The sequence below is a fragment of the Haliotis rubra genome, unplaced genomic scaffold (genome assembly GCF_003918875.1).
Source record: "Haliotis rubra isolate DU_JTF1 unplaced genomic scaffold, ASM391887v1 Scf3, whole genome shotgun sequence".
In the NCBI taxonomy this organism is placed as follows: domain Eukaryota; kingdom Metazoa; phylum Mollusca; class Gastropoda; order Lepetellida; family Haliotidae; genus Haliotis; species Haliotis rubra.
In genome coordinates, this window is record NW_025766968.1 from 290,577 (window position 1) to 312,907 (window position 22,331).

The 22,331-nt window shown below is 39.7% G+C and overlaps 1 protein-coding gene across 1 annotated transcript in view; it reads right to left on the reverse strand.

Moving 5' to 3' along the window:
• Positions 1–22,331, reverse strand: part of LOC124282392 (KH homology domain-containing protein 4-like) — a 32,238-nt gene that overhangs the window by 4,239 nt on the left and 5,668 nt on the right. Inside the window, exons 5-13 of the mRNA XM_046718365.1 lie at positions 19,840–19,892; positions 19,245–19,414; positions 15,910–15,996; positions 15,046–15,170; positions 9,883–9,943; positions 5,216–5,312; positions 2,932–3,027; positions 1,017–1,163; positions 504–611 (exon numbers count right to left, since the gene is read on the reverse strand). Coding sequence (XP_046574321.1) covers positions 504–611; positions 1,017–1,163; positions 2,932–3,027; positions 5,216–5,312; positions 9,883–9,943; positions 15,046–15,170; positions 15,910–15,996; positions 19,245–19,414; positions 19,840–19,892 — 944 coding nt within the window. The remainder of the gene's footprint in view (positions 1–503; positions 612–1,016; positions 1,164–2,931; positions 3,028–5,215; positions 5,313–9,882; positions 9,944–15,045; positions 15,171–15,909; positions 15,997–19,244; positions 19,415–19,839; positions 19,893–22,331) is intronic.

The window sequence follows — 22,331 nt, forward strand, 5'->3', positions numbered from 1 at the left end:
AATATTCCAGCTATATGGCTGCGGTCTGTAAATAATTGAGTCTGGACCAGACAATCCAGTGATCAACAGCATGAGCATCGATCTGCGCAATTGGGAACCGATGCCATGTGTCAACCAAGTCAGCAAGCCTGACCACCCGATCCTGTTAGTTGCCTCCTACGACAAGCATGGGTTACTGAAGGCACATTCTAACCCGGACCTTCACGGGTCTATCTTGAAATGTGGTCAACACTGGATTGCCCAAAGGAAACAAGTCAGAGACCTGTGCCTACGAAGTGCTATCATCATTGCAGAATGTACACAAATAGGTGAAAATTCTCTACTGAATAGTTGTGTTTTACACCACCTTTAGCAATATTCCAGCAATATCAGAAATTGGCTTTATAAGTTGCAGCCATGTGGGGAATGGAATGCAGGTCTTCGGCATGACAAGTGAACACCTTAACTTCTAGGTAACCCCAACATACCCTCTACTGCACAGATTCATATAACAATCACCCTACCTGCGGCAACAATTGGCGTGGCAGAAACAGGCATGGATGTAACAACTGGAACAGGAGCCAGGGAAGTTGGCAACACTAAGGCAGGACCTCCAGATGACACTGTCAACCCTTTAAAACAATATTCAAATTAGGTTACTGTATTCATTATATTGTTGGAATGTGATGAAAATGGTTTCAACATTATTTATGAACAGTGTAAAAAGTGTGTTAATAATTACATTCATCACATTATACTTCTTGTAAAAAAAGATGATTAAAATAAAAAAACTTTAAAATTTCATATGATACAGACCAAAACTCGTCTTAAAACTTTCAGATTTTGGAAATAATTTTTGCTCCACTGAAACAAATGGAAAACATGATAAAATTTGAAGCAGTTCTCCAAGAGTCTACATAGTGTTTTGATCAGAGACATGCTATTGAAACCTTTGACCAATCAATTTCAATCAATGTTTTCTATAATCATGGTAAAAATGTTCCTCTGCATATTTGTCCACACTATTTGCAGCTTACCTGGAGCTGGAGTGATGAGAGCACTAGGTGTGAGGTTGGTGAGGGTAGAGTTAAGTGACGCTCCTGACATCACCACTGATGTTGGGGTGGACACGGGAATCATGTGAGGAGCCATCATCCCCGGGTGGTGTCCGATCTGTTGCACTCCTACAGCCAACATAACCATGCATGCTCACACTTTCTTTGGCAAGTGAATATTTCAAACTGATCATATAGTGGCATCATTTGTTCTGATTCCGTTTTGGAACAACAAATTCTCTGAAAGTGCAGCACTGATATTTATCAGGTCAGATTAGTAGACAACTCTAAGATCAAAAGATGATAAAAGAAATGATGTTGAGGAAAACAGTATGAACATTTCGTTCAGAGTTTGTTGGTTTGTTTATGTAAAGATGCTACCACAAATCACATTTCATAATTGGACTAAAGATACATGATAGATTATATGAAAAATCGATATAAGAAATATTTTACATTCTCCTTAGCAATCTACAAATTCCTTCCACAAACGTTTTGTACTGTTTGTCCAGTTGACCAGTTTGTTTTGCCTTTGATTACATATAATGAGTGTTTGCCACTGATATGGCAATGTCTCCAACCGCTAAAGAATGGAATATTTATAACACATTTACTACTTTTTATTTTTTTGTCACATACAAGATGCCTGACTGGTGTCTGTATAATCACCCAATGTAGGCTGTCGACATAATTGAAGACATTGGGTACAATATTTTATGAGATATCGCCTTAACAAGAGTTTGAAAAGTGGTCAAAATGCCGTGGTGACCTTGAAGATAAGGTCAAAGTCACCCAAATCAACTGGTGTCTGCATAAAAACCCCAATGTAGGCTGTCACCAAATTTGAAGACATTGGGTACAACAGTTCATGAGAGATCGCGTTAACAAGAATCGGGACGTATGTGACGGACGCACGGGCATACGGACGCCGCTGAATACATAGTCCCCTGTTCCGCACTGCGGCAGGGGACAACAATAATCAAGTTGTGGACTAACTACTCATGGTAACAAGTAGTAGGGCAGAGTTGATACAGTGAGTCAGGATACAATACATATCATGAAATATAACACAAATCATCGTACAAAATGAACAGCACAAGCTGTTAAATACAAACTACAATATGGATCAGTATTCCAGTCATATCATGGCACGTCAACCTATGCAGGTGGAAAGCAGTGCTGCAGCCAGGAATTCCTTTGAAAGGGCCAGTAGGCCCATACCTTTAGAAAATGTGGGCCAACAACCAAAAGTGAAAAAATCTTTAATCCTTCTCTTTGACATTTTGATTGCCAAACAAAGTGATGAAACAAGCTCCTTACAGTGATTCATATAACAGTTTTGTATGCAAATATACGTACTAGCAATGTGCAGAGCTTAGGAAGCCTCGTTTTGAATTCCGGAAGTTTCAATATTTTTATTTTCAAATGTTTGACATCACTTTCAATGAAATTAGTAGTATTTTGAAATTAATTACGTGCCTCATATATAAAAACACATTATCAATTATAAATTTGCTCCATTGTTGGCACATGCAGTTATTAATAAAGAGTGAAGATAAGTACAATTAGCGGGACTCCCGCAATCACACAGTCTGGCTGCAGCACTGGGATAGCCTGATGTGATGTATGTCTTACGCCTTTACCAGTTTGGTTAAACCGACAAGCTGACAAACAAGTGAATGGGAACTGAAGCCACTATTATAGGTTTCCGGCATGCCCAAGGAATGCAACGATCAACAATGATTCAGTTTGCCTTGTGTTTGTTTGTTTACTGTACTCAGCTATATGATATAAATAATCGATTCTGGACCAGACACCTCCTGGTCACAGTGAGACTTCATATATTATGATACATGGATAATGTTAACAGGGGAAGTAGACAAGGCTGTTGACATACCTGGTGCAGCAACCTGTGCAAGAGGCTGTTGTTGCAGGTGAGAGAAGGTGGTGATGCCTGGCTGATGGGTAAACAAGGTGTTCCCTGGCAGTGAAGCTGCAAGATGGAGACATACTCGTGAGACAGATCACCAAACCACATCCTGGCACAAATAACACCAAGCATACTTTCCCATAAACCATAAGATCATAGCAAAATATATTTACATCAATTTTGACTTTTGTTTCAGAGCCAAATAAAATGAGTATTTTCAATACAGAAGAACCATGAGCCAATCTAGTTCTCAATGTAGTCTCTTAAATGTTTGGAAACAAGTTGAGTTGTAGCTTTGTACTTGCTGAAATATGTTGTTACATGTAGTTTGAAACCTATGGAAACAGATAAATACTGGACTGCTACTGTATTGTTCAACTAATGATATCATATTCAACAGGAAGTGTGAAAAAGGAGGTGATCGTGAAATAAAATTCAGTATCAAGATTCTAATTTCAAGTTCCAACAAGCACAGCTAAATAACTCAAAACTTTGATACAAACATGATAAACCTCTTATTATTTGTAGTATCTGCCTTAGACGTGTATCTATCCACGATTATCAAGAGTCTCGTCCCACAAAGCAATCTCAGCACTATAGCTGTCTAAACTTCTATATGTAGCTAGATTTCAGCAGTCACAGCACCAGGATCGGTTTGTGGCACGAGATCCTGACTGTTCATACCCTATTTCACAATAGCTCAAAGCAACTACAAATTTTAGTATGCTTAATGTTTCACAGTAACAACACTTAGGTTTCTGGAAAAACTGCATCCATGAACAAGCTTTCTGCATAATTCTTTCTGAAAATAAAATAATATATATATATTTAAATAAGAAAGAAGAAAACTTATTACAGAAGCCATTCCTTATGAATCTGAAAAGTAAATTGAAAAGTATAAAACAACGGTTAAACTCTGAAAAACAACATAGCGCATATGTATTTTGTTTACAAACACAAAAATGATTCCTTTCATTCTTTTCTAATGCAAGACCTTATTCTTCCAGAGAATCGCAAGCTCAAATACACCCTTTTAACAGGGGTTACCTCATGTAGTTAAGTTGTCATCTGAAATGTGAAGAAAAAAAATAAATTATTAATTCATCATCTGTAATTTGAACAAGAATCATATCTCTCATTATCACACCCAATAATAAATGGTTTGAGCAGCTGACAGAACCAACACAAGATATTTGAGTACAAACTTCTTTTCTCTGCATCTGAAAAAAAGACAAAGGTACATCAAAGTGTACCATCCTCATAAGCTGGAATAGTTGACAACTGTCGACTGGTGTGTAGTGTTCAAGAGTTGCTTGCCTCTAAACATCTGCAGCACCAGTCTTTTTTCTCTTGGAGGATTGTATCAGTAGTAGAGCATACCTTCCGCTAAACCACCTTCTTTACCTCCATCAATAAGTGGATTAAATCAGCCTTGCCTGTTCCACACTGACAAGATTCTCTCCATCCCTATCATCACAGACATGCATATAAATACTAATACTGCTGTCCATGCAGCTTTTGCAGGTCCTCAGCTACAGAAGAATACAGAAAGATTAACTCTTGAATTCTCAATCTACATGAATTTAAATGTGTCAAACCTTTCAAAACTAAACTGAGCATTGATGAAAACATGTCTGAAAACAATCCTTAACAAAAGAATATCAATTGTCATAACATCAAATTATCGTCCAATTTGAAACAGCCATAGTAAGAAATAAGTCAGTTTTATCAGCAGAGCTCTCTACAGCAATTCCATAGAATTAAAATAAAAATCACAGCATATCCTCCAACATCCCCACCTACAAGCATGACAAAAGAAATGGAAATCAAATCATTAAAGAATGATGTCCGGATATCCTTATCTCCAGAAGAATCATGAAAAATGGTCATCCGCCACCAGCCTCATTGTCTAAAATATACTAAAAGGACTTTGGATGTTTCATGAAATGTATGTTCAGGCCGTCATTTCATTTGAGTTGTATCTCAAGAGTAATTTTGCCATTATTAACTAATATTTGTCAACTAGACATATGACAAATGACCACTCCATTATAAGTCCAAATGTAATTTCTGAAAACATCTGAAGTCCATAATAACTTCACAACAACTTTGGAAATCAACAAAACACTACAAAAATACCAGCACTGGGAACATCTTAGAACCGTCTCCACCTTGACCACTTCTAGCACTGCAGTAGGCTCCTGATAAAATAATGCATCAGAAGCGTAGGTTTAAGTTACTGCAGACTTACTCTGCTGAATGCCAGCAAACAAGGCGGCTGTTCCTGGATTAACTTGGGTGGGCATCGCAGCTAGAGCTTGTTGAAAAGAGGCATACTCCTGCTGCACCTAGAATAAACATGTACCATCATGGTTAGCCGACCTGGGACGACAGGTCCCATACATCAATACCTTCTGTTCACAGATGTACAACTTTCCAGAAAAATCACTTACAAATCTAGCCAGCAAGTTTATTTTCTTTAATAATCCAACCAAAAGTTTTGACATCTGCAGTAAACATTTGCCTTGCAAGATCTTGATCTGCGGAAAATCGGGAGTTGCCTCCCTTTAAATCTTGAACACGAATGGTTTTGATTAATCAAGTGTTTATAATAAAACCCAAGCTGAAAAACATGCAGTATAACATAAATTTTCATTTCCAGATTGATATTTCTGCTCTATATACTCTGAGGAAGAACACAGGAGTCATCTAAAATAGTCTGGGAGATGAAAATTGTCTCTTGCTGACTAGACGTGTTCACAGCTGTATAAGGGTACTCACGCTCTGAACACACACAGACATACACTTCTACTAGTGGTGGGATCCGAAACCTAAGTCATGCACCCTGTGTTGTTAACTATTTCATATGCATGTATTTTGCAACATCTTCTACACACCCTTAACAACGATTTGTCATTTAATGTTTCTTCGAACACAATGACACAATTCTCTTCTGTGCGTCAACTCTGGTATCCCTGTAATCAAGATGTACCAATTTCGCTCACCAAAGCAAACATTTATTAAGAGTGAGTAAGGCTGAATTCAATGCTGCAACATTCCAGTAACATCCCAGCGAGTCAGCTGGATGTTGAAGGGAAGCCCAAAGTAATACACGTCTTAGATGTTTACACCCCATGAGCACAAGTATCATGCTGACAACAGTGAGTGATTGAGTTTAGTTTTACGCCGCTTTTTTGCAATATTCCAGCAATATCATGGCGGACAACAGAAATGGCCTTCACACATTGTACCCATGTGGGAAATCGAACCCGGGTCTTCGGCATGACAAGCAAACGCTTTAACCACAAGGCTACCCCACCGCCCAGCTGACAAAAAGAAACATAAGGTTGAACTGAGATTTGAACCCAGGTTGTAGCTTTCTGACCAAAGGATACAACTCTGCACAGTAGACTGGGAGGCCGAAGACATGGCCAGTGGGGCCCCAATCCATTACAAGGACTTATTTCTGGATGTTGACAATCAAAAGCATCATACAGGAAATAAATATTTTAAAAATCAGTTTCTCTCTGGTAGTATTTTGTGTGTTCATGTCATGAAACCTGGCGACATCATTACATCTTAAGTGAAGGACACAAAAAATTGATGCAGAGAGCGTTATTTAGTTGCCATGCGGAATACACCTCATGGACTAGAGACAGTCCAGTAAACCAGAATAGATTACAAGCCTCTGTTGTTTTATAATACAACTTGTCATCAATTTCATAAAATAAGATATGAGTGACACGATGATTAACCCCAAATGGTGACACCTGCAATGAGGAATAACAAAAAAAGAAATGAAACTATTTCCTTTCAAACAAAAAGATAAGTGTGAAAACATGCCATCAGTAGTGAGATTGACAGCATGCTGAGCCTGCTATAAACAATTACAACATCTACTGAAACCTTCCTTATCATGATTGCAATGGTAATCAAAATATTTATGCATTTGTGTACAGGCTTTGAAGACCTGCATCCATGCAAAATGTCAACTTTATTGCTATAATCGGAATAGATAGTAAACCCAAAACACCAACATTAGAGAACAAACTGAGACTCTGTCAAGCATAACCTGAAACCATTCCCTTCTACAGAACTCCGGTGCTTCTGCTATGTGATCTAATAATACCAGTGCCAAGCTGAAACAATAGAGTTTGAGGTGCAGGTGGGTTAGTTTTCTCATGGTAAATTTTCAAATTCTTAGAACACATCATCTCCTCCTTTCCATGACAACAGTGCTTATAGTATCACATCTAGTACAGCAACATAAGCAGTTGAAAGTACTGGTGATAAATGCATGCAGACCTGCAAGTATCTGCTCTGGAAAGCATTGTGATGGAATGTAAAAGAACAATGTTATGACAATAGTGGTAAAGAATCATCCTATTTTCATACACTTATTTCCCATTTGGTAAGTCTGACAAGATCCCACCACTACACAGCAGAAGTCATCAACTAAAATGGTCAACATACCCATACAAACATACTTAGGACACCACACAAACGTTACAAAGAACATCACACAAACATACCCAGCAGTTAGACACTAGTTACAGTAGAATGTTGAAGTGATTAAGATCTGATTGACAGTATGATGTGTATATAGCTTTACACACAGGTCCTTATTGAATGTATTATGGCGTTACTAGGCCTCCATGGTGTCAGGAGCCAACACACTCCACCCACCCAGCTGTTATCACAGAAGGGAGTTATCAAGCACCTGCTATACCACACAGAAGATCGAAAACTGAATCAAGTGTGAATGTTTTTGTTGACAATTATCAAACTGAAACACTTGAAAGATCCAAGATGTTTTTTGAGGTTATGTCAGTACCATAATGTTTCAAATACCGGTACATCAATAACTTTTCAAAGTTTAAAGCAATAAAAAAATGTTGGAAGTCCAGATTATGGAAAAAGTCCTCCATTACAAACACTGCTGTAAAATATTGGAAGCACAGGTAAACGTGTTAAAATGCAAGAATTTTTTCTCTTAATATATAGTAACACAGAAGTTGTCCATGTATTTTAAAATCACTACGTGTAAGTGCCACAAAAACTGATTCATGGTAACATGTTGGAAACACCTTTTTTCATTTTCAGCATACCTGCACTAATACCTCAGCATGCCTCACAATCATACCCACACACACTCACTTTCATGGTTCTTCATTTGCCAAAATAATCCAAATTAAAGTAGCCAAAAAGTGTGAGCATGGCTCACGGAAATCCCTGACTGTGACACCCAACTTATAATGAACAGCTATAAACAAAGAAGCCATTACTAAAATCTGAACAGCATCCATTTAATGATTGTAAAGTTATTGGTTGAACAAATTTGATCTGGGATGTAAGTTGTGATCATTCTCAAAATATTAAATATATGAAAATATAACTTTGCATTGCACCATTCTTAGATATGGAGAGTTGTCCCCAAAATTTTAAAACACTATTTCTAAATTCAAATTCTTAAATTACTGTAATTCTTGGAAAACCTAAAATATCATAGTCAAAATGTGCATTGCATCTCTCCTTGAGACTTAAGAACGTGGCCCCCAAATTTGAAAACAATCCAACCAATAGTTATCAAGTTATTGGTTGAACAAACTTTCAAAATTCAAATTCTTAAAATTACTGTAATTCTTGGAAAACTCAAAATATCATAGTCATAATGTGCATTGCACCTCCCCTATAGACTAATAAGGCTGTTCCCAAATTTGAAAAGAATTCAACCAATAGTTTTTAAGTTATTGGTTTAACAAAAATGTATTCAGGTGGACAGACAGACAGAATTCCTTGGTGTAACTATATACCCCCAACCATTTTTGTTCGGGTATAAAACAATAATACAAAATAGAGCTTAAAATAGTCCTACCACACTGCTGTAGTCTGGGGATATGCATCTGAGTGTTTAATACATAATCAACACTAAGTCGAACTACATTTTGCAATAAGTTAATTCCATTTTCAACGCTTAATGCACTATATTGCTCTAATGACATATTATTTAGTTCTTAACAACTAAAAACCTTGTTCCTAACAATGAATTACATAGTTCCAAACAATACATTTTCCAGTCCTTACCATACTATTTAGTTTCAAACAATCTTTCAAGTTCTATTGATCCTAAGCTTAATTGACTTATTTTGATATTCATATAAGACACTGAAAAAGGTATGCGTTAAAGTTAGCTAATCAGTGTCCAAGGACAAAATGGACATTACCCTTAAGCTAACTTCTACATTTCCAAAGCTCAATAATGGAGAGAAACCATCTCAAAATAATAAAAAGAAGAACTCAAATACACAATCCTTTCATTCATTACAGCTGTGAACAAGGAAATAAATATGACAATAACAAATGATGTCATGTACAAACACATTCTTTTTGGAAAATATCATTTTCCCCTTTTCACATAGTGGATATGTTTGATGTCTCGAATATCTGTGAACTGACAGAAATAGGTTTTGTTTTCATGAGTGATTTTTTTCTCTCAATGCAAAAAAATGACCAGCCAAAAGGACAAAAAAAGTGTAGATTTTCAACATCAGCTCACGTATAGTCCCCATGAACTTCCTTAAGACCAACCCTAGCTGAAAAAAATCTTTAGTTAGTAAAGAAAAGGTTAAGTTAATATTTCCTACATATATGATATATGAAGCCAATATGTTCAAAATAATTGAGCCAAAGATATATGGCATCTTCCCCAAAGCTTTATTTAGATTATCATATGAAACATGCTTTTGTCTTCACTGAATACATGAATTTATGTTTCAGCACGAGAATTTCATTGGATAATTCATCAGAGTATTATTCATCCACAATACATCACAACCCTCTTCAGAAATGTAAACACGTTGATGAGATGTATCTTACCAGTGACATATTCAAAACCATAGTCATTGAAAATGTACTTACTGTTTGAATGAGATTTTCCGCCAGCTGCTTCGCTTGCTGTAGTCCCACCATTGATGTGTGTCTGGGGAAAAACAAACAGCACTCAGTAAAAACTGTCATAAATGATACTTCAAAACCTGTTAACAGAAAACAGATTGTATGTGTAAATACATTACAGATGGCTTATAGTGTGTAGGTCTGTTGCAGTTTAAAACCAAATATTGCTTGTGCATGGTGTGGTACTTAATCACACAATAGAAATTCTTACAGGAGTAATGATGCATTCAATGCAATCAAATGAAAACAGACACCATAACATGTCATGTGTACAAGTATCACATTAGAAAAATAGCTCACACCAAAGCCTTCACCGGTATTCACCGGACAACCCACTTACAAGCTGCGTGAACCTATTTCACTGCGCATGTGCTATGAGCGCAGCCCAGCGAGGTGCAGCCTAGCTGTTGAAACCACTTTTCCCCCAAGCGCTGAGGGAAAATTAGTGAATCGTTTGAACTCTGATTTCGCGCGGGTTTTTTCATCGCGTTATTTTTCATCTTTATAAGTTGAATTTGCATTTTTGATGATTTGTTTCGTAAATCCATACCGAAAGGTATCAGAATCTGCAAAGTTGTGTTTTACGTTGCATGTGACCTTGAATAAAATATTTACAAAACAAAAAACTACATTTTTGTCTTGTGAGACCACCCCTACAGGGCCCCACGGACCTCACTTTCCATGCTGAACATAATCAGAAAGAATGTGGGGAGGTGGGCGGTCATACCCCAAGGAGGAATATATTCAAAGAATCTGCAATCTCTACAGGTTTGTTCGATTCTTTTTCATATATTCCTCCTTGGGAACTTATAAGCATAAGACAGATTCCTAAAGACTGAGTCAGGGAGCGGCAATCTGTCTCGTAGAACAAACCCGACAACAAGAGGAATTGCCAAACTAAAACTTGCGGTAAAATCTCACTTACCTGGTTACGTGTCCACCACAGCCAATCGGTTGGGGGCATGAGCCAGGGTCAGGGGTCGAACATACTAGCTTTATAATGCAAAACCTCGCTAATGTAAACTGCATTAGACAGTCCCCCTCCCTCCCATAATTAAGCGAAAGTGAAGGTAAGGGAATCTAGCAATAAACCCAAGAATAAATTTGCCTCACAAGCAAAGGTTTCCAAGGCAATTGGTCTAGTGCAGTACGGAGGAATGCAAAGTACATGGGATAAACACCACCACCATAAAACCCAACACCAAGGGGAAAGGTAGAATAGTTTTAAATACCCGACACCAGTTAAAACGGCAGATAACTGGATCTCGTCATAAAACCTCAAAGCTCAATCAGCTATAGAGGTGAAACCCTGCCCACTCGAGAGAAATGACTGACTGAACCGAGCACGCTCGCTGGAGTGTCTGTCAAGTTGATAGTGACGGATGAACGTACTCGGTCGGCTCCAAATAGCTGCGGAGTAGATCTCCTCAATGGGCAGGGCCGCAGCGTATGCCTTCGATGTGGCAACTGCCCTAACCGAATGAGCCTTCAAACCTTCAGGTGGGATATGACCTCTCTTAGGACGGTAAGTATCAGGCAACCGAATGCTAACTCTATCTTTGTGAAAAACAGTTAGCGCGGGGTCGGCTGACATTGCATGAATATCGCCTACCCGTCTGCCTGAAGAAAAGCTGCCTTCCACATCAATAGCTGGAGGGAAAGAGCCAACAGATTGTGAAACAGTGGACAGGACAGCCAATCTAGAATGATTGACAAGTCCCATGGGGGACTAATCCGCCGGACAGTCGGATGGATTCTGTCCACGCCTGCTAAAAAGCGCTGAAACAGAGGGTGCTGCCCCAAGAGTGCAGCGTCAACAGGAATATGGAATGACGAAATAGCCGTTGAATATCCTCGAACTGTTGAGGCCGCTAGACCGGCTTCCAACTGAGACTAGAGGAATTCTAACATAGAGACTAAATCTGCAGAAAAGGGATCGAGAATCCCCCTGCTGACACACCAGCGCGCATAATAGGCCTATCTATCCTTATACTGAACGTTTGTCTAATCCCTCCGCGAAGCCAGAATTGTTTCTGCAACTGGTGCAGGAATTCCTCTCTCTTGGAAGCGATTCCAGATAGCGGCCAAGCCACCCACTGAATCCTGGGATTCGGGTGGGGCGCTCGTTCTGGGATAGTAGGTCCGTCCGAAAAGGTAATAGTACAGGAGGCTGAGCCAGAAACCTGAGGATTACCGGAAACCAGCTTTGAGACACCAAAGGGTGCAAGAAGCACAAGTAGTCGAGCTGGTTGAGCGGCTAGCTGCGACAGGACCTTGGAAATCAGTGGTATCTGGGGCTGGGACAATACACTATGTCACGATACGATACATATCGCGATATTTTACCTGCAATATGATACATATCACGATACATACACTCAGAAAGAATGACACGGTATCAAGATTTACAATGATTTATTTCAAGGTATTTGTGTTTAACAACAACACTTTGTAATAAACAAGTAACTCCATCATACTTGGGTATTTTTCTCTAAATAAGTACTGTAACATGTTTAAGATAATAATGTTTTGAAAAAATAGTTGTGTATCGTTTTGTATCGATACACCAGTCGACGATACGATATCTGTATCAAACTTAAATGTATCGCGATTCATCGATGCATCGGTGAATTGTCCCAGCCCTAGTGGTATCGGTGGGAACACCCACAGTATCCTGTCCGTCCAATCGAGCTGAAAGGCGTCGTTGGTTATCGCTCTCAGATCCGGAATCCGAGAACAAAACACTGGTACCTGATTCGTCACCCCAGAGGCAAACAGATCCACCTGGAACGACCTGAACAACTGCGAGATAATCCCGAATATCCCCCGATCGAGCATCCACTCGTGTGAGGCTAGTATACGCACGCGGTGACAGAGCATCTGCACGAACGTTGTCTACCCCCGTGAGATAAACAGGCAAAACCTGAATGTTGAACTGGTCGCACCACAGTAGAAACTGCCATGTCTCCTGAAGGACTGACGGAGACACCATGCCGCCTTGCTTTATGATGTAAGTCATAGCCGTCTGGTTGTCCATTTCTAGGCGAACCACGCAGACACGAACAAACTCCAGAAAGCTCTCGAACACCCAGCGGACTGCTCTCAACTCTTAACACATTGATGTGCAGGCTGACTTCCTGCTCCGACCATAGGCCTGAGACTGAGTGGTCGCCCAGGACCCCCCACCAGATCCTGCGTTGGAACGAGTTCTGATTTCTTGAGGTTGATAATCCAGCCCAGTTTCACGAGAATATCGAGGGGTGTTCCAACAAGGGTTTAGAATCCTTGAAGGTTGACACCGCCGTGGAGGCCTCCCGCACTACTTGCAATGCCCCAGGAGGGAGGAGCGATCCCCGAGCCTGAACTCGGGCCGCATCCACAAACACACACACACACACACACACACACACACACACACACACACCACACACAAACAAACACACACACACACACACAGACACACACACACACACACACACACAGATGTGACCGATCCGTCCCTGATGACAGGCGTGCTGAGCTCCTTACGGAACCCAGACAGCGCCGTGTCAAAGATTTCACGGACGACATCTACTCCTGAAACAAACTTGATAATGCATCAAATGTTACCACAGGCGCTGGACTAACGGGAGGAGTAGGGGAGGCAGAGACAGGGGCAGGAGACGACTTTTGGCTTTTTTAGACGACGAGGAGGAGGAGGCCCAGAAGGCACCTTCTTTTTATGTGAACACTTGGACGGGGGATCCTGAGCCCAGATATCACCCCCCGCCCAGGCCCCGATTTCTCGAAACAAACTTAAGTCTGAGTTTTGACTCAAATTTAAGAAAAGCCAGGAAAATGCATTTCCCAGAATAAACTGAAATCAATATTAAACTCAAACTTAGTAGACAATTTGAGTTTGGTGGATAGATTACTTGGTCTTTTTTTATTTAAAAATGCACTTGAGTTAAAAATTCAGCTGTTTCAAATTTTTAAACTCAGTTTGAAATTTGAGTAAAAACTTAAGTTTGTTTCGAGAAATCGGGGCCTGATCATATTGCTGTAAAACAGTGTATCCGCCCGCCGAGACTTAATCGTTTTAGGCGTGAAACAGGCACAAGCGGGGCAACCTTGTTCTTCATGGTTACCCTACGTCAAACATCGTAGGCAAGCATCATCATCATCATCATGAGTATCTTTGACGAGAATGGACTAATGACACGTAGTGCAGGTTTTAAACTGCAAAAGTGAAAAAACGTCCTTCAGCGTGCCCCATATATACAAGACAAAAAACACGCATGGGCGATAAACAACTAATGCTAATATAACGAAAAACACCCTAACCTGCTAAACGAATGCGTAAAAGATCACAAACGTATACATAAATACACTATAACCACATTAAACATTGAAGACCCTAATGGAAGACAATGAAAAAATGAGCATAGCGAAGGCACCCATCCGCCATCTTGACAAGCACATGGCAAGCCGACTTGGACGGGCACAAAGTTACAACAAAAGATGAATGAAAATATTCAGAAACAATCTCTATATCGCCCATGCATGGAAGAAAGAGAACCATACATTCAGTAGCTGTTTCCGAAGCACTCATTGTGAAAGGAATTCAAACTCAGATCTCTTGAGAAGGGACATGTCTGGTCGATCAAACGACAGCATGGAAAGTGAGGTACGACGTTATAGTCTAGAGTTACCTGCTCTTGGCTGTAGGGGTCCGTGAGGCCCTGTAGGGGTGGTCTCACAAGACAAAAATGTAGTTTTTTGTTTTGTAAATATTTTATTCAAATATTGTTACAACTGTCGTAGGGATTTTAATTGGACATTTAAATGCTTATAAGTACCCCAAGGAGGAATATATAAAAAAGAATCCCATTTACAATGCATAGTGACATTTGCTGCAGATCTGGGGGAAAATATTGGCCTTTGAAAATGTCCAGATAAATCCCAGTCTGGCAACCACAATGTAACTATGTAAGTGTGGTTTTGGGCAATGGTTGTCCCCTACATACTTTCTACGAGCCAGTCCCAAATCATAACAGTTAGGTTGCTGGGGGCCTATTATCAACTGATTGCCTATGGAATTAAACATACATTAAGCTACTTCAATATCAAACATCTGCAGCAACTTACTGTATGTGTACATGCATTGGTTCAAAGACTTCTCTCTCTCTTGCCGGGTCCAGAAAACACGATCCCTTCCCTCTCAGTGTTACCTTCGCTCCAGTCTCATTCATGATGTGTTGTAAGAAGGAGCCCTGAGAAAAGCAATTTGTCTTTCGTTGCTATGACCTTTCAAAGCTGATCTGACTCAGTTTATACATGTAAAACAATGCTGGAATGTGAACATTCCTCATGTTTGATACCTTAAATGTGGCAAAAATATCTTCAGTTGCTCACAGTTTATTTCCCATTTATTCAGAACTGCATCATTCACTGTCATGCCCATCATAAGGTATAGGAATGTCACGCTATACTGAATTATTGATATACTGCAATTGTTTCCCAATGATTGTGCTATACTGATGGGAATTTAAAGGTAAAACATAGTATTGTCAATAGTAAGAATACTGATCAACAGTTTCAACATTCATTTAGTTGAAAATACAACAAAAATCATGCAACAGACAACTCAGTTTTTGCCACTGAATTTCAAACTTGCTTGGTGTTGGTTACCAAGGATTACGACAATCTGAGAGGAGTAACTTCCCTTTTTTTGTGTAGGAGACGGGAGGGAAATGGTTAACTCTGATATTGTTTTCAACACTTAACGTCCATTTCTTTTACAGATATTAACATAATAATCACAAAATACTGTCATGATAATGTGGGAAACTATTGCAATACAATCCCAACAGTGAAAATAGCCCCAACTAGAGCACCACTTTATAAGCAGTCCTTCCTTTACAAATGTATGTGAGTGTTTAACTACAACGATCATACAGCAACCGTCGCTGTATGACATGAGCCCTGATCAGAAACACAGGGTGTACTCACCCCAACTCCCAGGATCTTGTTCTTCACATCAAAAGATGGGGGAGCATGTTCCAGACCAATATACAGCTTCTCCTGGATCACAGTCACCTGACAGTAACACAACATGTTGTAACTTACTCCACAACGAACCTAGCGAAGTTGTCATCATTTTGTTGGAAGTCTAGACCAGTCAAATTTTTATAAACATTGTTTTAATCTCCACATGGATTAAATGACATTGTTTTGATATGTATATTTTTGAAATTATGTATGTTGTTCTAAGTAATGATAAGTACAACGGCAGTGGTATACACAATGGGGGTACGGGGGCAGGTCCTCCCTTGAGGAGTCCCTAATCCCGTACCCCCATTGTGTATACTACTACTGAGGTGCATGCAAAATTTGATGAAAATCGGTCAAATAGTTTCTGATATATTGACTTTTAAGTGAGCATGGGGGTCGGTCAGGAAAAAGGCTCGGGTCGCCTCGGGGGTGGTTGCTCTTCCGAGCGCTGTGGGTGGACGAGTCGCAGTGTGTGTGCATGTGTCTCTCTCGGCTTGGTGTACGGGTGGCTGGCTGGCTACATTAAGCAGAAAAATAGGCATGCAAGAGTGATATAAAATCATGACGAGAAACTATCATCACACGGTGGGTGATGTGTAACGGACTGTGTCGTGAGGTACGATCATCAACTCCTCTCTGACGAATGCTCTCGGCGGTCCGTCTTTCAAATAGTACAAGTTCGCCTCGCCTACTTTGTTGTCGACAAGGTCTACGTTGTACGTTTTCATGGACCATATCGGATCTGTGGCGCGTTTTCTGCTGTCTCCCTCGTATTCTCCCGGCTGGTACAAGTACCTAACGCTGACCCGGTCCGGTAATGTTTTCTCTGTTTTATAACGATGTGCCGCTGCCGACAACGATTTGACAGATTTCATTTTGATGGCTTCGACGGGTCTCTTGTGACCGTGGAAGACACGATGTCGCTCACTAAAATTGTCCTACTCGACAACATACATCTCATGGGTTTAAAGTGCACGTCCGAGGAATTATCCGATAACCAATTAAAAACTATTTCGTAACATATTAATATACGAGATGAACCATCATCATCCCAACGTAACACTAGCCGATCTCGGGGACACGATGGGATTCGATCTGCCCGGCGAGGAAAACACCTTGTATGCCATGCGCTTACAAGACAACGAGTACAAAGGACGAGAAGTCATCATTGAATCTCAGTTAAACTGGATTATTAACCTGGTCCTGACCTACCCCTATCTTATCATGGATAATAATGATGGTGGTGTCTCACTAAAAAATAACGGGATACTGCTTGGGAGGTTTAATCCTGGAAGAAGAATGTCGACGAGCGTAAAACCATTACCAGATCAAACAGCTTACATCAGCTACCAGATCGCCATCAACAAAAACGTTGTCGTCTTTGTATACAACCAGGAAAAAAACCCACCGCAAACCTAGATATTATATTTCAAAAGGATTTTATTGAACCTCATCAGCTTAAAGTATATTAATAACCCGATACCTGCTACGCCTAATCCCATGCTGACTGGAACCAGAGCGCTGTCAACAATGGCCACAGAATTGACGGCCCTGTGATTTTTCTGTAATGCCGACCGCGTATCACGTTCTAGTTGTTGTTTGATCTCGCATATCTGTCGCAAACGAAACCCGTCTACGGTTTCCAGTGTTTTTGCTACTTCATCCACGACTAGGTACAGTCCCATTCTTTATATATACTCTTTTTTTATAAAATAGTATTTAATTGGTCCTCAGTCAATGTTTGATTATCCACCATCGTGGCCGCACCCATGGTGCTAGGCATCAAAATAACAGCCTTAAGTTCATATCTCGCAGACTGCAACGTAAACCATTGAAACACTACCAAATTATAATTCTAGCCGAAGCAAAGTTAAACACGATAGACAATCATATTTCCACCGCGCTCACCGACTCTAAAATCTCCGAAGAAGAGTTTCGTTTGGTGCTATCAGAAATCACAAAATATCACAGAATGAAACAAGAGATTCGGGCCAAGTCCCGTAAAAACGCTGTCATTTGCGAAAACGAAAAAAAAAATTCATAGAACAAGGGAAGCAACAGGCCCGACAAGCATTCATTACGACAACCAAACAAATCATAGGAGATTCACAATCAACTGTTTCGCAGACATCAACATAACATAGCCAGCCATCTCAGCGAGCTGTAGGTAAATAGCCGAGCCGAGACATACACACTGCGACTCGCCCACAGCGCTGGCTCAATGCTACCGAGACGGCAGCGAGTCGACCCGGGGAACTGCTGAGAGATGCGGTATGATTTATTGGAAATCAACATAACGTTGCCAGCCAGCCAGTCGGCTGTACAAGCCAAGCCGAGCCACACACTGCGACTCGCCCACAGCGCTCGCTCGGTGACGACAACCCGGAGAGGAAACTGCCGAGAGATGCGTTTCATTCACTTTCATACATCTGTAGCTTCGCTAGTCAGCCGGCCGTGCATCATCATCATAGCTGAGCCGAGAGACACACACACTTATACTCGTCCACGGTGCTCGCTCAAGCAACCCCTGAGACGGTAGCGAGGTGATGACTTCCGAGACCTGCGTTTCATTCAGCTAAAAACACCTCTCGCCTCGATAATATATAGCAAGTACGACAATACGTTGGATTGTTAGCCTTTCGCCAGACCGACCCCATGCTCACTAAAAAGTGATTATTTCCTAAACTATTTAACCGATGTTCGTGAAATTTTGCATGCATCGCGGCAGATGGTTACGCTATAGCAAAACGGCATTGGGAACACTCTCGATGACTTCATTAGATTAATTAAGACTTAATTACGACAAAGAGTTGGACATTTTGCCTTTTCCGACCGACCCCATGCTCACTTAAAAGTCAATATTTCAGAAACTATTCGACCGATTGTCATCAAATTTTGCATGCACCTCAGTAGTAGTATACACAATGGGGTTACGGATTACGGGACTCCTCAAGGGCTCAATTTTTAATTGAGCCCTTGGGAGGACCTGGTCCCGTACCCCCATTGTGTATACTACTACAGCATTTATGTGTTGTTTAATTCCGCACTCAGCAGTATCCAAGCTATATGTCAGAAGTCTGTAAAAGAGTCTGGACCAGGCAATCCAGTGATCAGCATCATGAGCATCAATCTGCACCACTGGGATATGATGACGTGTGTCAACGAAGTCAGTGAGCCTGAACACCCAATCCTGTTAGTTGCCTCTTATGCCAAGCATGGGTTGCCGGAGCTCAATTCTAACCTAGATCTTCATTGGTCAAGTACAACAGCAGCCACAATATGAAGTAGTGTACCTGGGGTCCCGGTGGCTGAGGTCCAATAGACATAAGAGGGGGTGGCTGATGCATTGGTACCCCTTGACGGGGTCCTGGCAAATTCATTGGGGGTCGCACAGCTGGTGAGAATCGAGACCCTCTTTGCTTCATTCCATTCTGGATAATTTCATTTATTCTCTTTACAGCCACTGTAGGGAGGAATAATGTAGGGATACATGAATAATATAACACTGGAATATACACACGCACCACTGGTTGAAACAAACATTTAGAGTGGCGGAAGATGCTGATTTCTGTTCTGCAACATTGGCAAAATATAACGATATGAAATATACTATTCAACTTTTGATTGGGATAATCAGATATGCCAGTCTATTCAAATATACACTTGACATGTCATTTTCAAAAATATATGCTTGACAAAGTATGAGAAGCTGTTTTGGGTGTCAAGAAAGATGCAAATATTCCTATAAAGAATGAAGTTGGTTTTGTTGCAGAACACCCTTAGTACCAGCCAGATTTTTCAATTAACCTGGTCGAAAGAGTTTATTATTACATTTCCTTTTTGATGCTTTTCTTTATGATACAATCAAAGTGTTATGATTTGACTTACAATCAACAGCTTCTTGGTTTGGTCCCTGCACACAAAGATACAACGCTCTTTCCCTGCAACTGAAAGAAGCATATCTAGTGTCTAAACATCAAATACTCCTAACCAACCACTGACCGTGTTATAATGTTTGTGGTGGTAAGGTATCAAACATGAACAAGGGTCATCAGAAGATGACATATCCCACCCGCCCCCACATATTTAACCCCCTGGCTGCCGAGTTTTTTTTCAGGCGTACATTTTCATACACTTTGAAAAGTGAACGATGCGCGAATTGCGCCACGCGGGTCCTGATCTAATGACGGGCTATAAAATTACACAGGTATGTAGAATACTAAATTTCCTATCCGTTGGTATAAATATAAGTGCAACTCCCTCTGCGGTATGAGAAACAGACCTTGCTAAATGTTGTCAGCATTTTTGTTATATGTTAAAAACAGTAAATTTCTTCTTTTTATCGCGCACCGATAAAAGCACTGTGCTACTTAATTTTTTATTTTGGCATCTTTTTCGAAAGTGTGAGCGAAGAAAATACAGTCTGATATCTGAACAACATAAGTGTATATGAATTGGATTTATGTGCTTATGCGTAACATTATACGCCAACATTAAAAATGACTCGCGCAATAAATGTGAAAAATGGATTTTCTTCTCTGACGCCAAACGGCGACAGAGAGGTCATACACGATAATGATAAGGGGCATAACTCCGCTATGCGTAACACTAGGTCAATGTAACCCAGATCACATGGAAAGTATTTGTTGTGGATATGGACGTTCTATTTTCGTTATATTTTGTTTGCGGTGAACCAAACTATTCCAATTCAAAGTTTCCCAATGTGAGCGGATACGCTCTGGTAGTTTCACAATTTATAAGAAAAGATGACAACGTACTACATGTGACATCACGTAATAGCGATTTGGATGCCCCTTTCCGATATATAAGTTAGTTCTTAGATTCCTATATTCTCCTGTTTGTGTAGCTGTATTTTGACTAATTTTGCATCGTTATTACCAGAATACTAGCCATATCTTCAAATGTAATGAAATTGCTGAAAATAATACAACATTTTAGTTGACGTCATTGCTTGTTTTATGCATTTTGCGACGTCGGAAAAGGACGACATTGGTATGCTGATTAGCATATATCTCACCTAATTTCCATTAATTGTGTGAAAGGTCTCGGCTTCTTTGTCAGAATTAACACTCTTTAGACAAAACATAAAATGACTGTTTTTTCCATTTAAATAGTCTCCTGAATATATCAACAATTAGACAGTTTGACTGTGTATCTTATCATGAGCAACACACGCACCTGTTTGGCATCAATTTAACGTAAATGAAAAATAACAATAAACACCGGAATATTTTGTTTAGGATAAGAATTTTCTTTATTTATGATTATGTAGCTATTTCTCTTCATAAGTATGCAATGGAAGATGCAAAAGATAGCTTTTTATATATGGAACTAGTAATGCGTACTATATATTAGAATATGGATGTAAGATTTGTCCAAATTAAGACATGACATGGTTTATATATTTTTAAACAATTTTCGTGATAATTATAGTTAGAGTTTGATATCCTGTCATCATAATATTTTTTAAATCGAATGTGAATTGATTATATTATCGAAAACAATGATAGTGAATCATAAAACGCTTCCGACAAAATCGCAGCACCTGGCCAATCAATATACATCGTTGTTTTCTCTATAAAAGCGACACAAAATGTGCAATGAACAAGACAATTCCTTTAAATGAGTGTGCATATACATTTCATAACATACATAAATCATTTTCATTAAATATTATCAGTTTTAATTATAAGGTTTCAAATCGCCGCTCATTAACCTGTTCATGTGAAACTACAATATTAGTTCAAATGCATTGAATATTGTACATCATAGGAACTAAAGTAATTGCAGTTATGGCTAACGCTTGATCTTCTAACACTTGTGTAAAGGTTAAGAATATGGTGCACTGCACATACTGTGTCAATTTCTTATGTAAATATTATTCAAACAATCAAAACTTTCAAAGAATAAAACACCGTAAACCCTATATGCACGATATGATATGATAATGGACAAGGCTAAATGTAGATACTGAGGTCAGTTTCATGAAAAAGTATCTGAACTATCCGCAAAATATACACCATAATACTGACAGTGTAATCGGGAAGGATTGGGCGATTGTGTTTACTCTTGTTCAACCGACCTTCACCTCAAAGAAATTGCCTAATATGTACAACAATGTTGACGTGTGACATCACTACCGATGACCTATTTCTTACAAAATGGCGGTTTTGCTGACAAGGATACACAGGATTTTCGCGAGACCCTTCCATTGATTCAGGGATCGTTTGTACATAAATATGACATGTAAGTAATCAGAATGATTCTGACTATCTGTGTATTGTTATATGTTTCTATCGCTTTCACTGTAAGTAAGAGAAGAAGCCAGAAATGCTGATAATTACAGTTGTCGTTCTGCA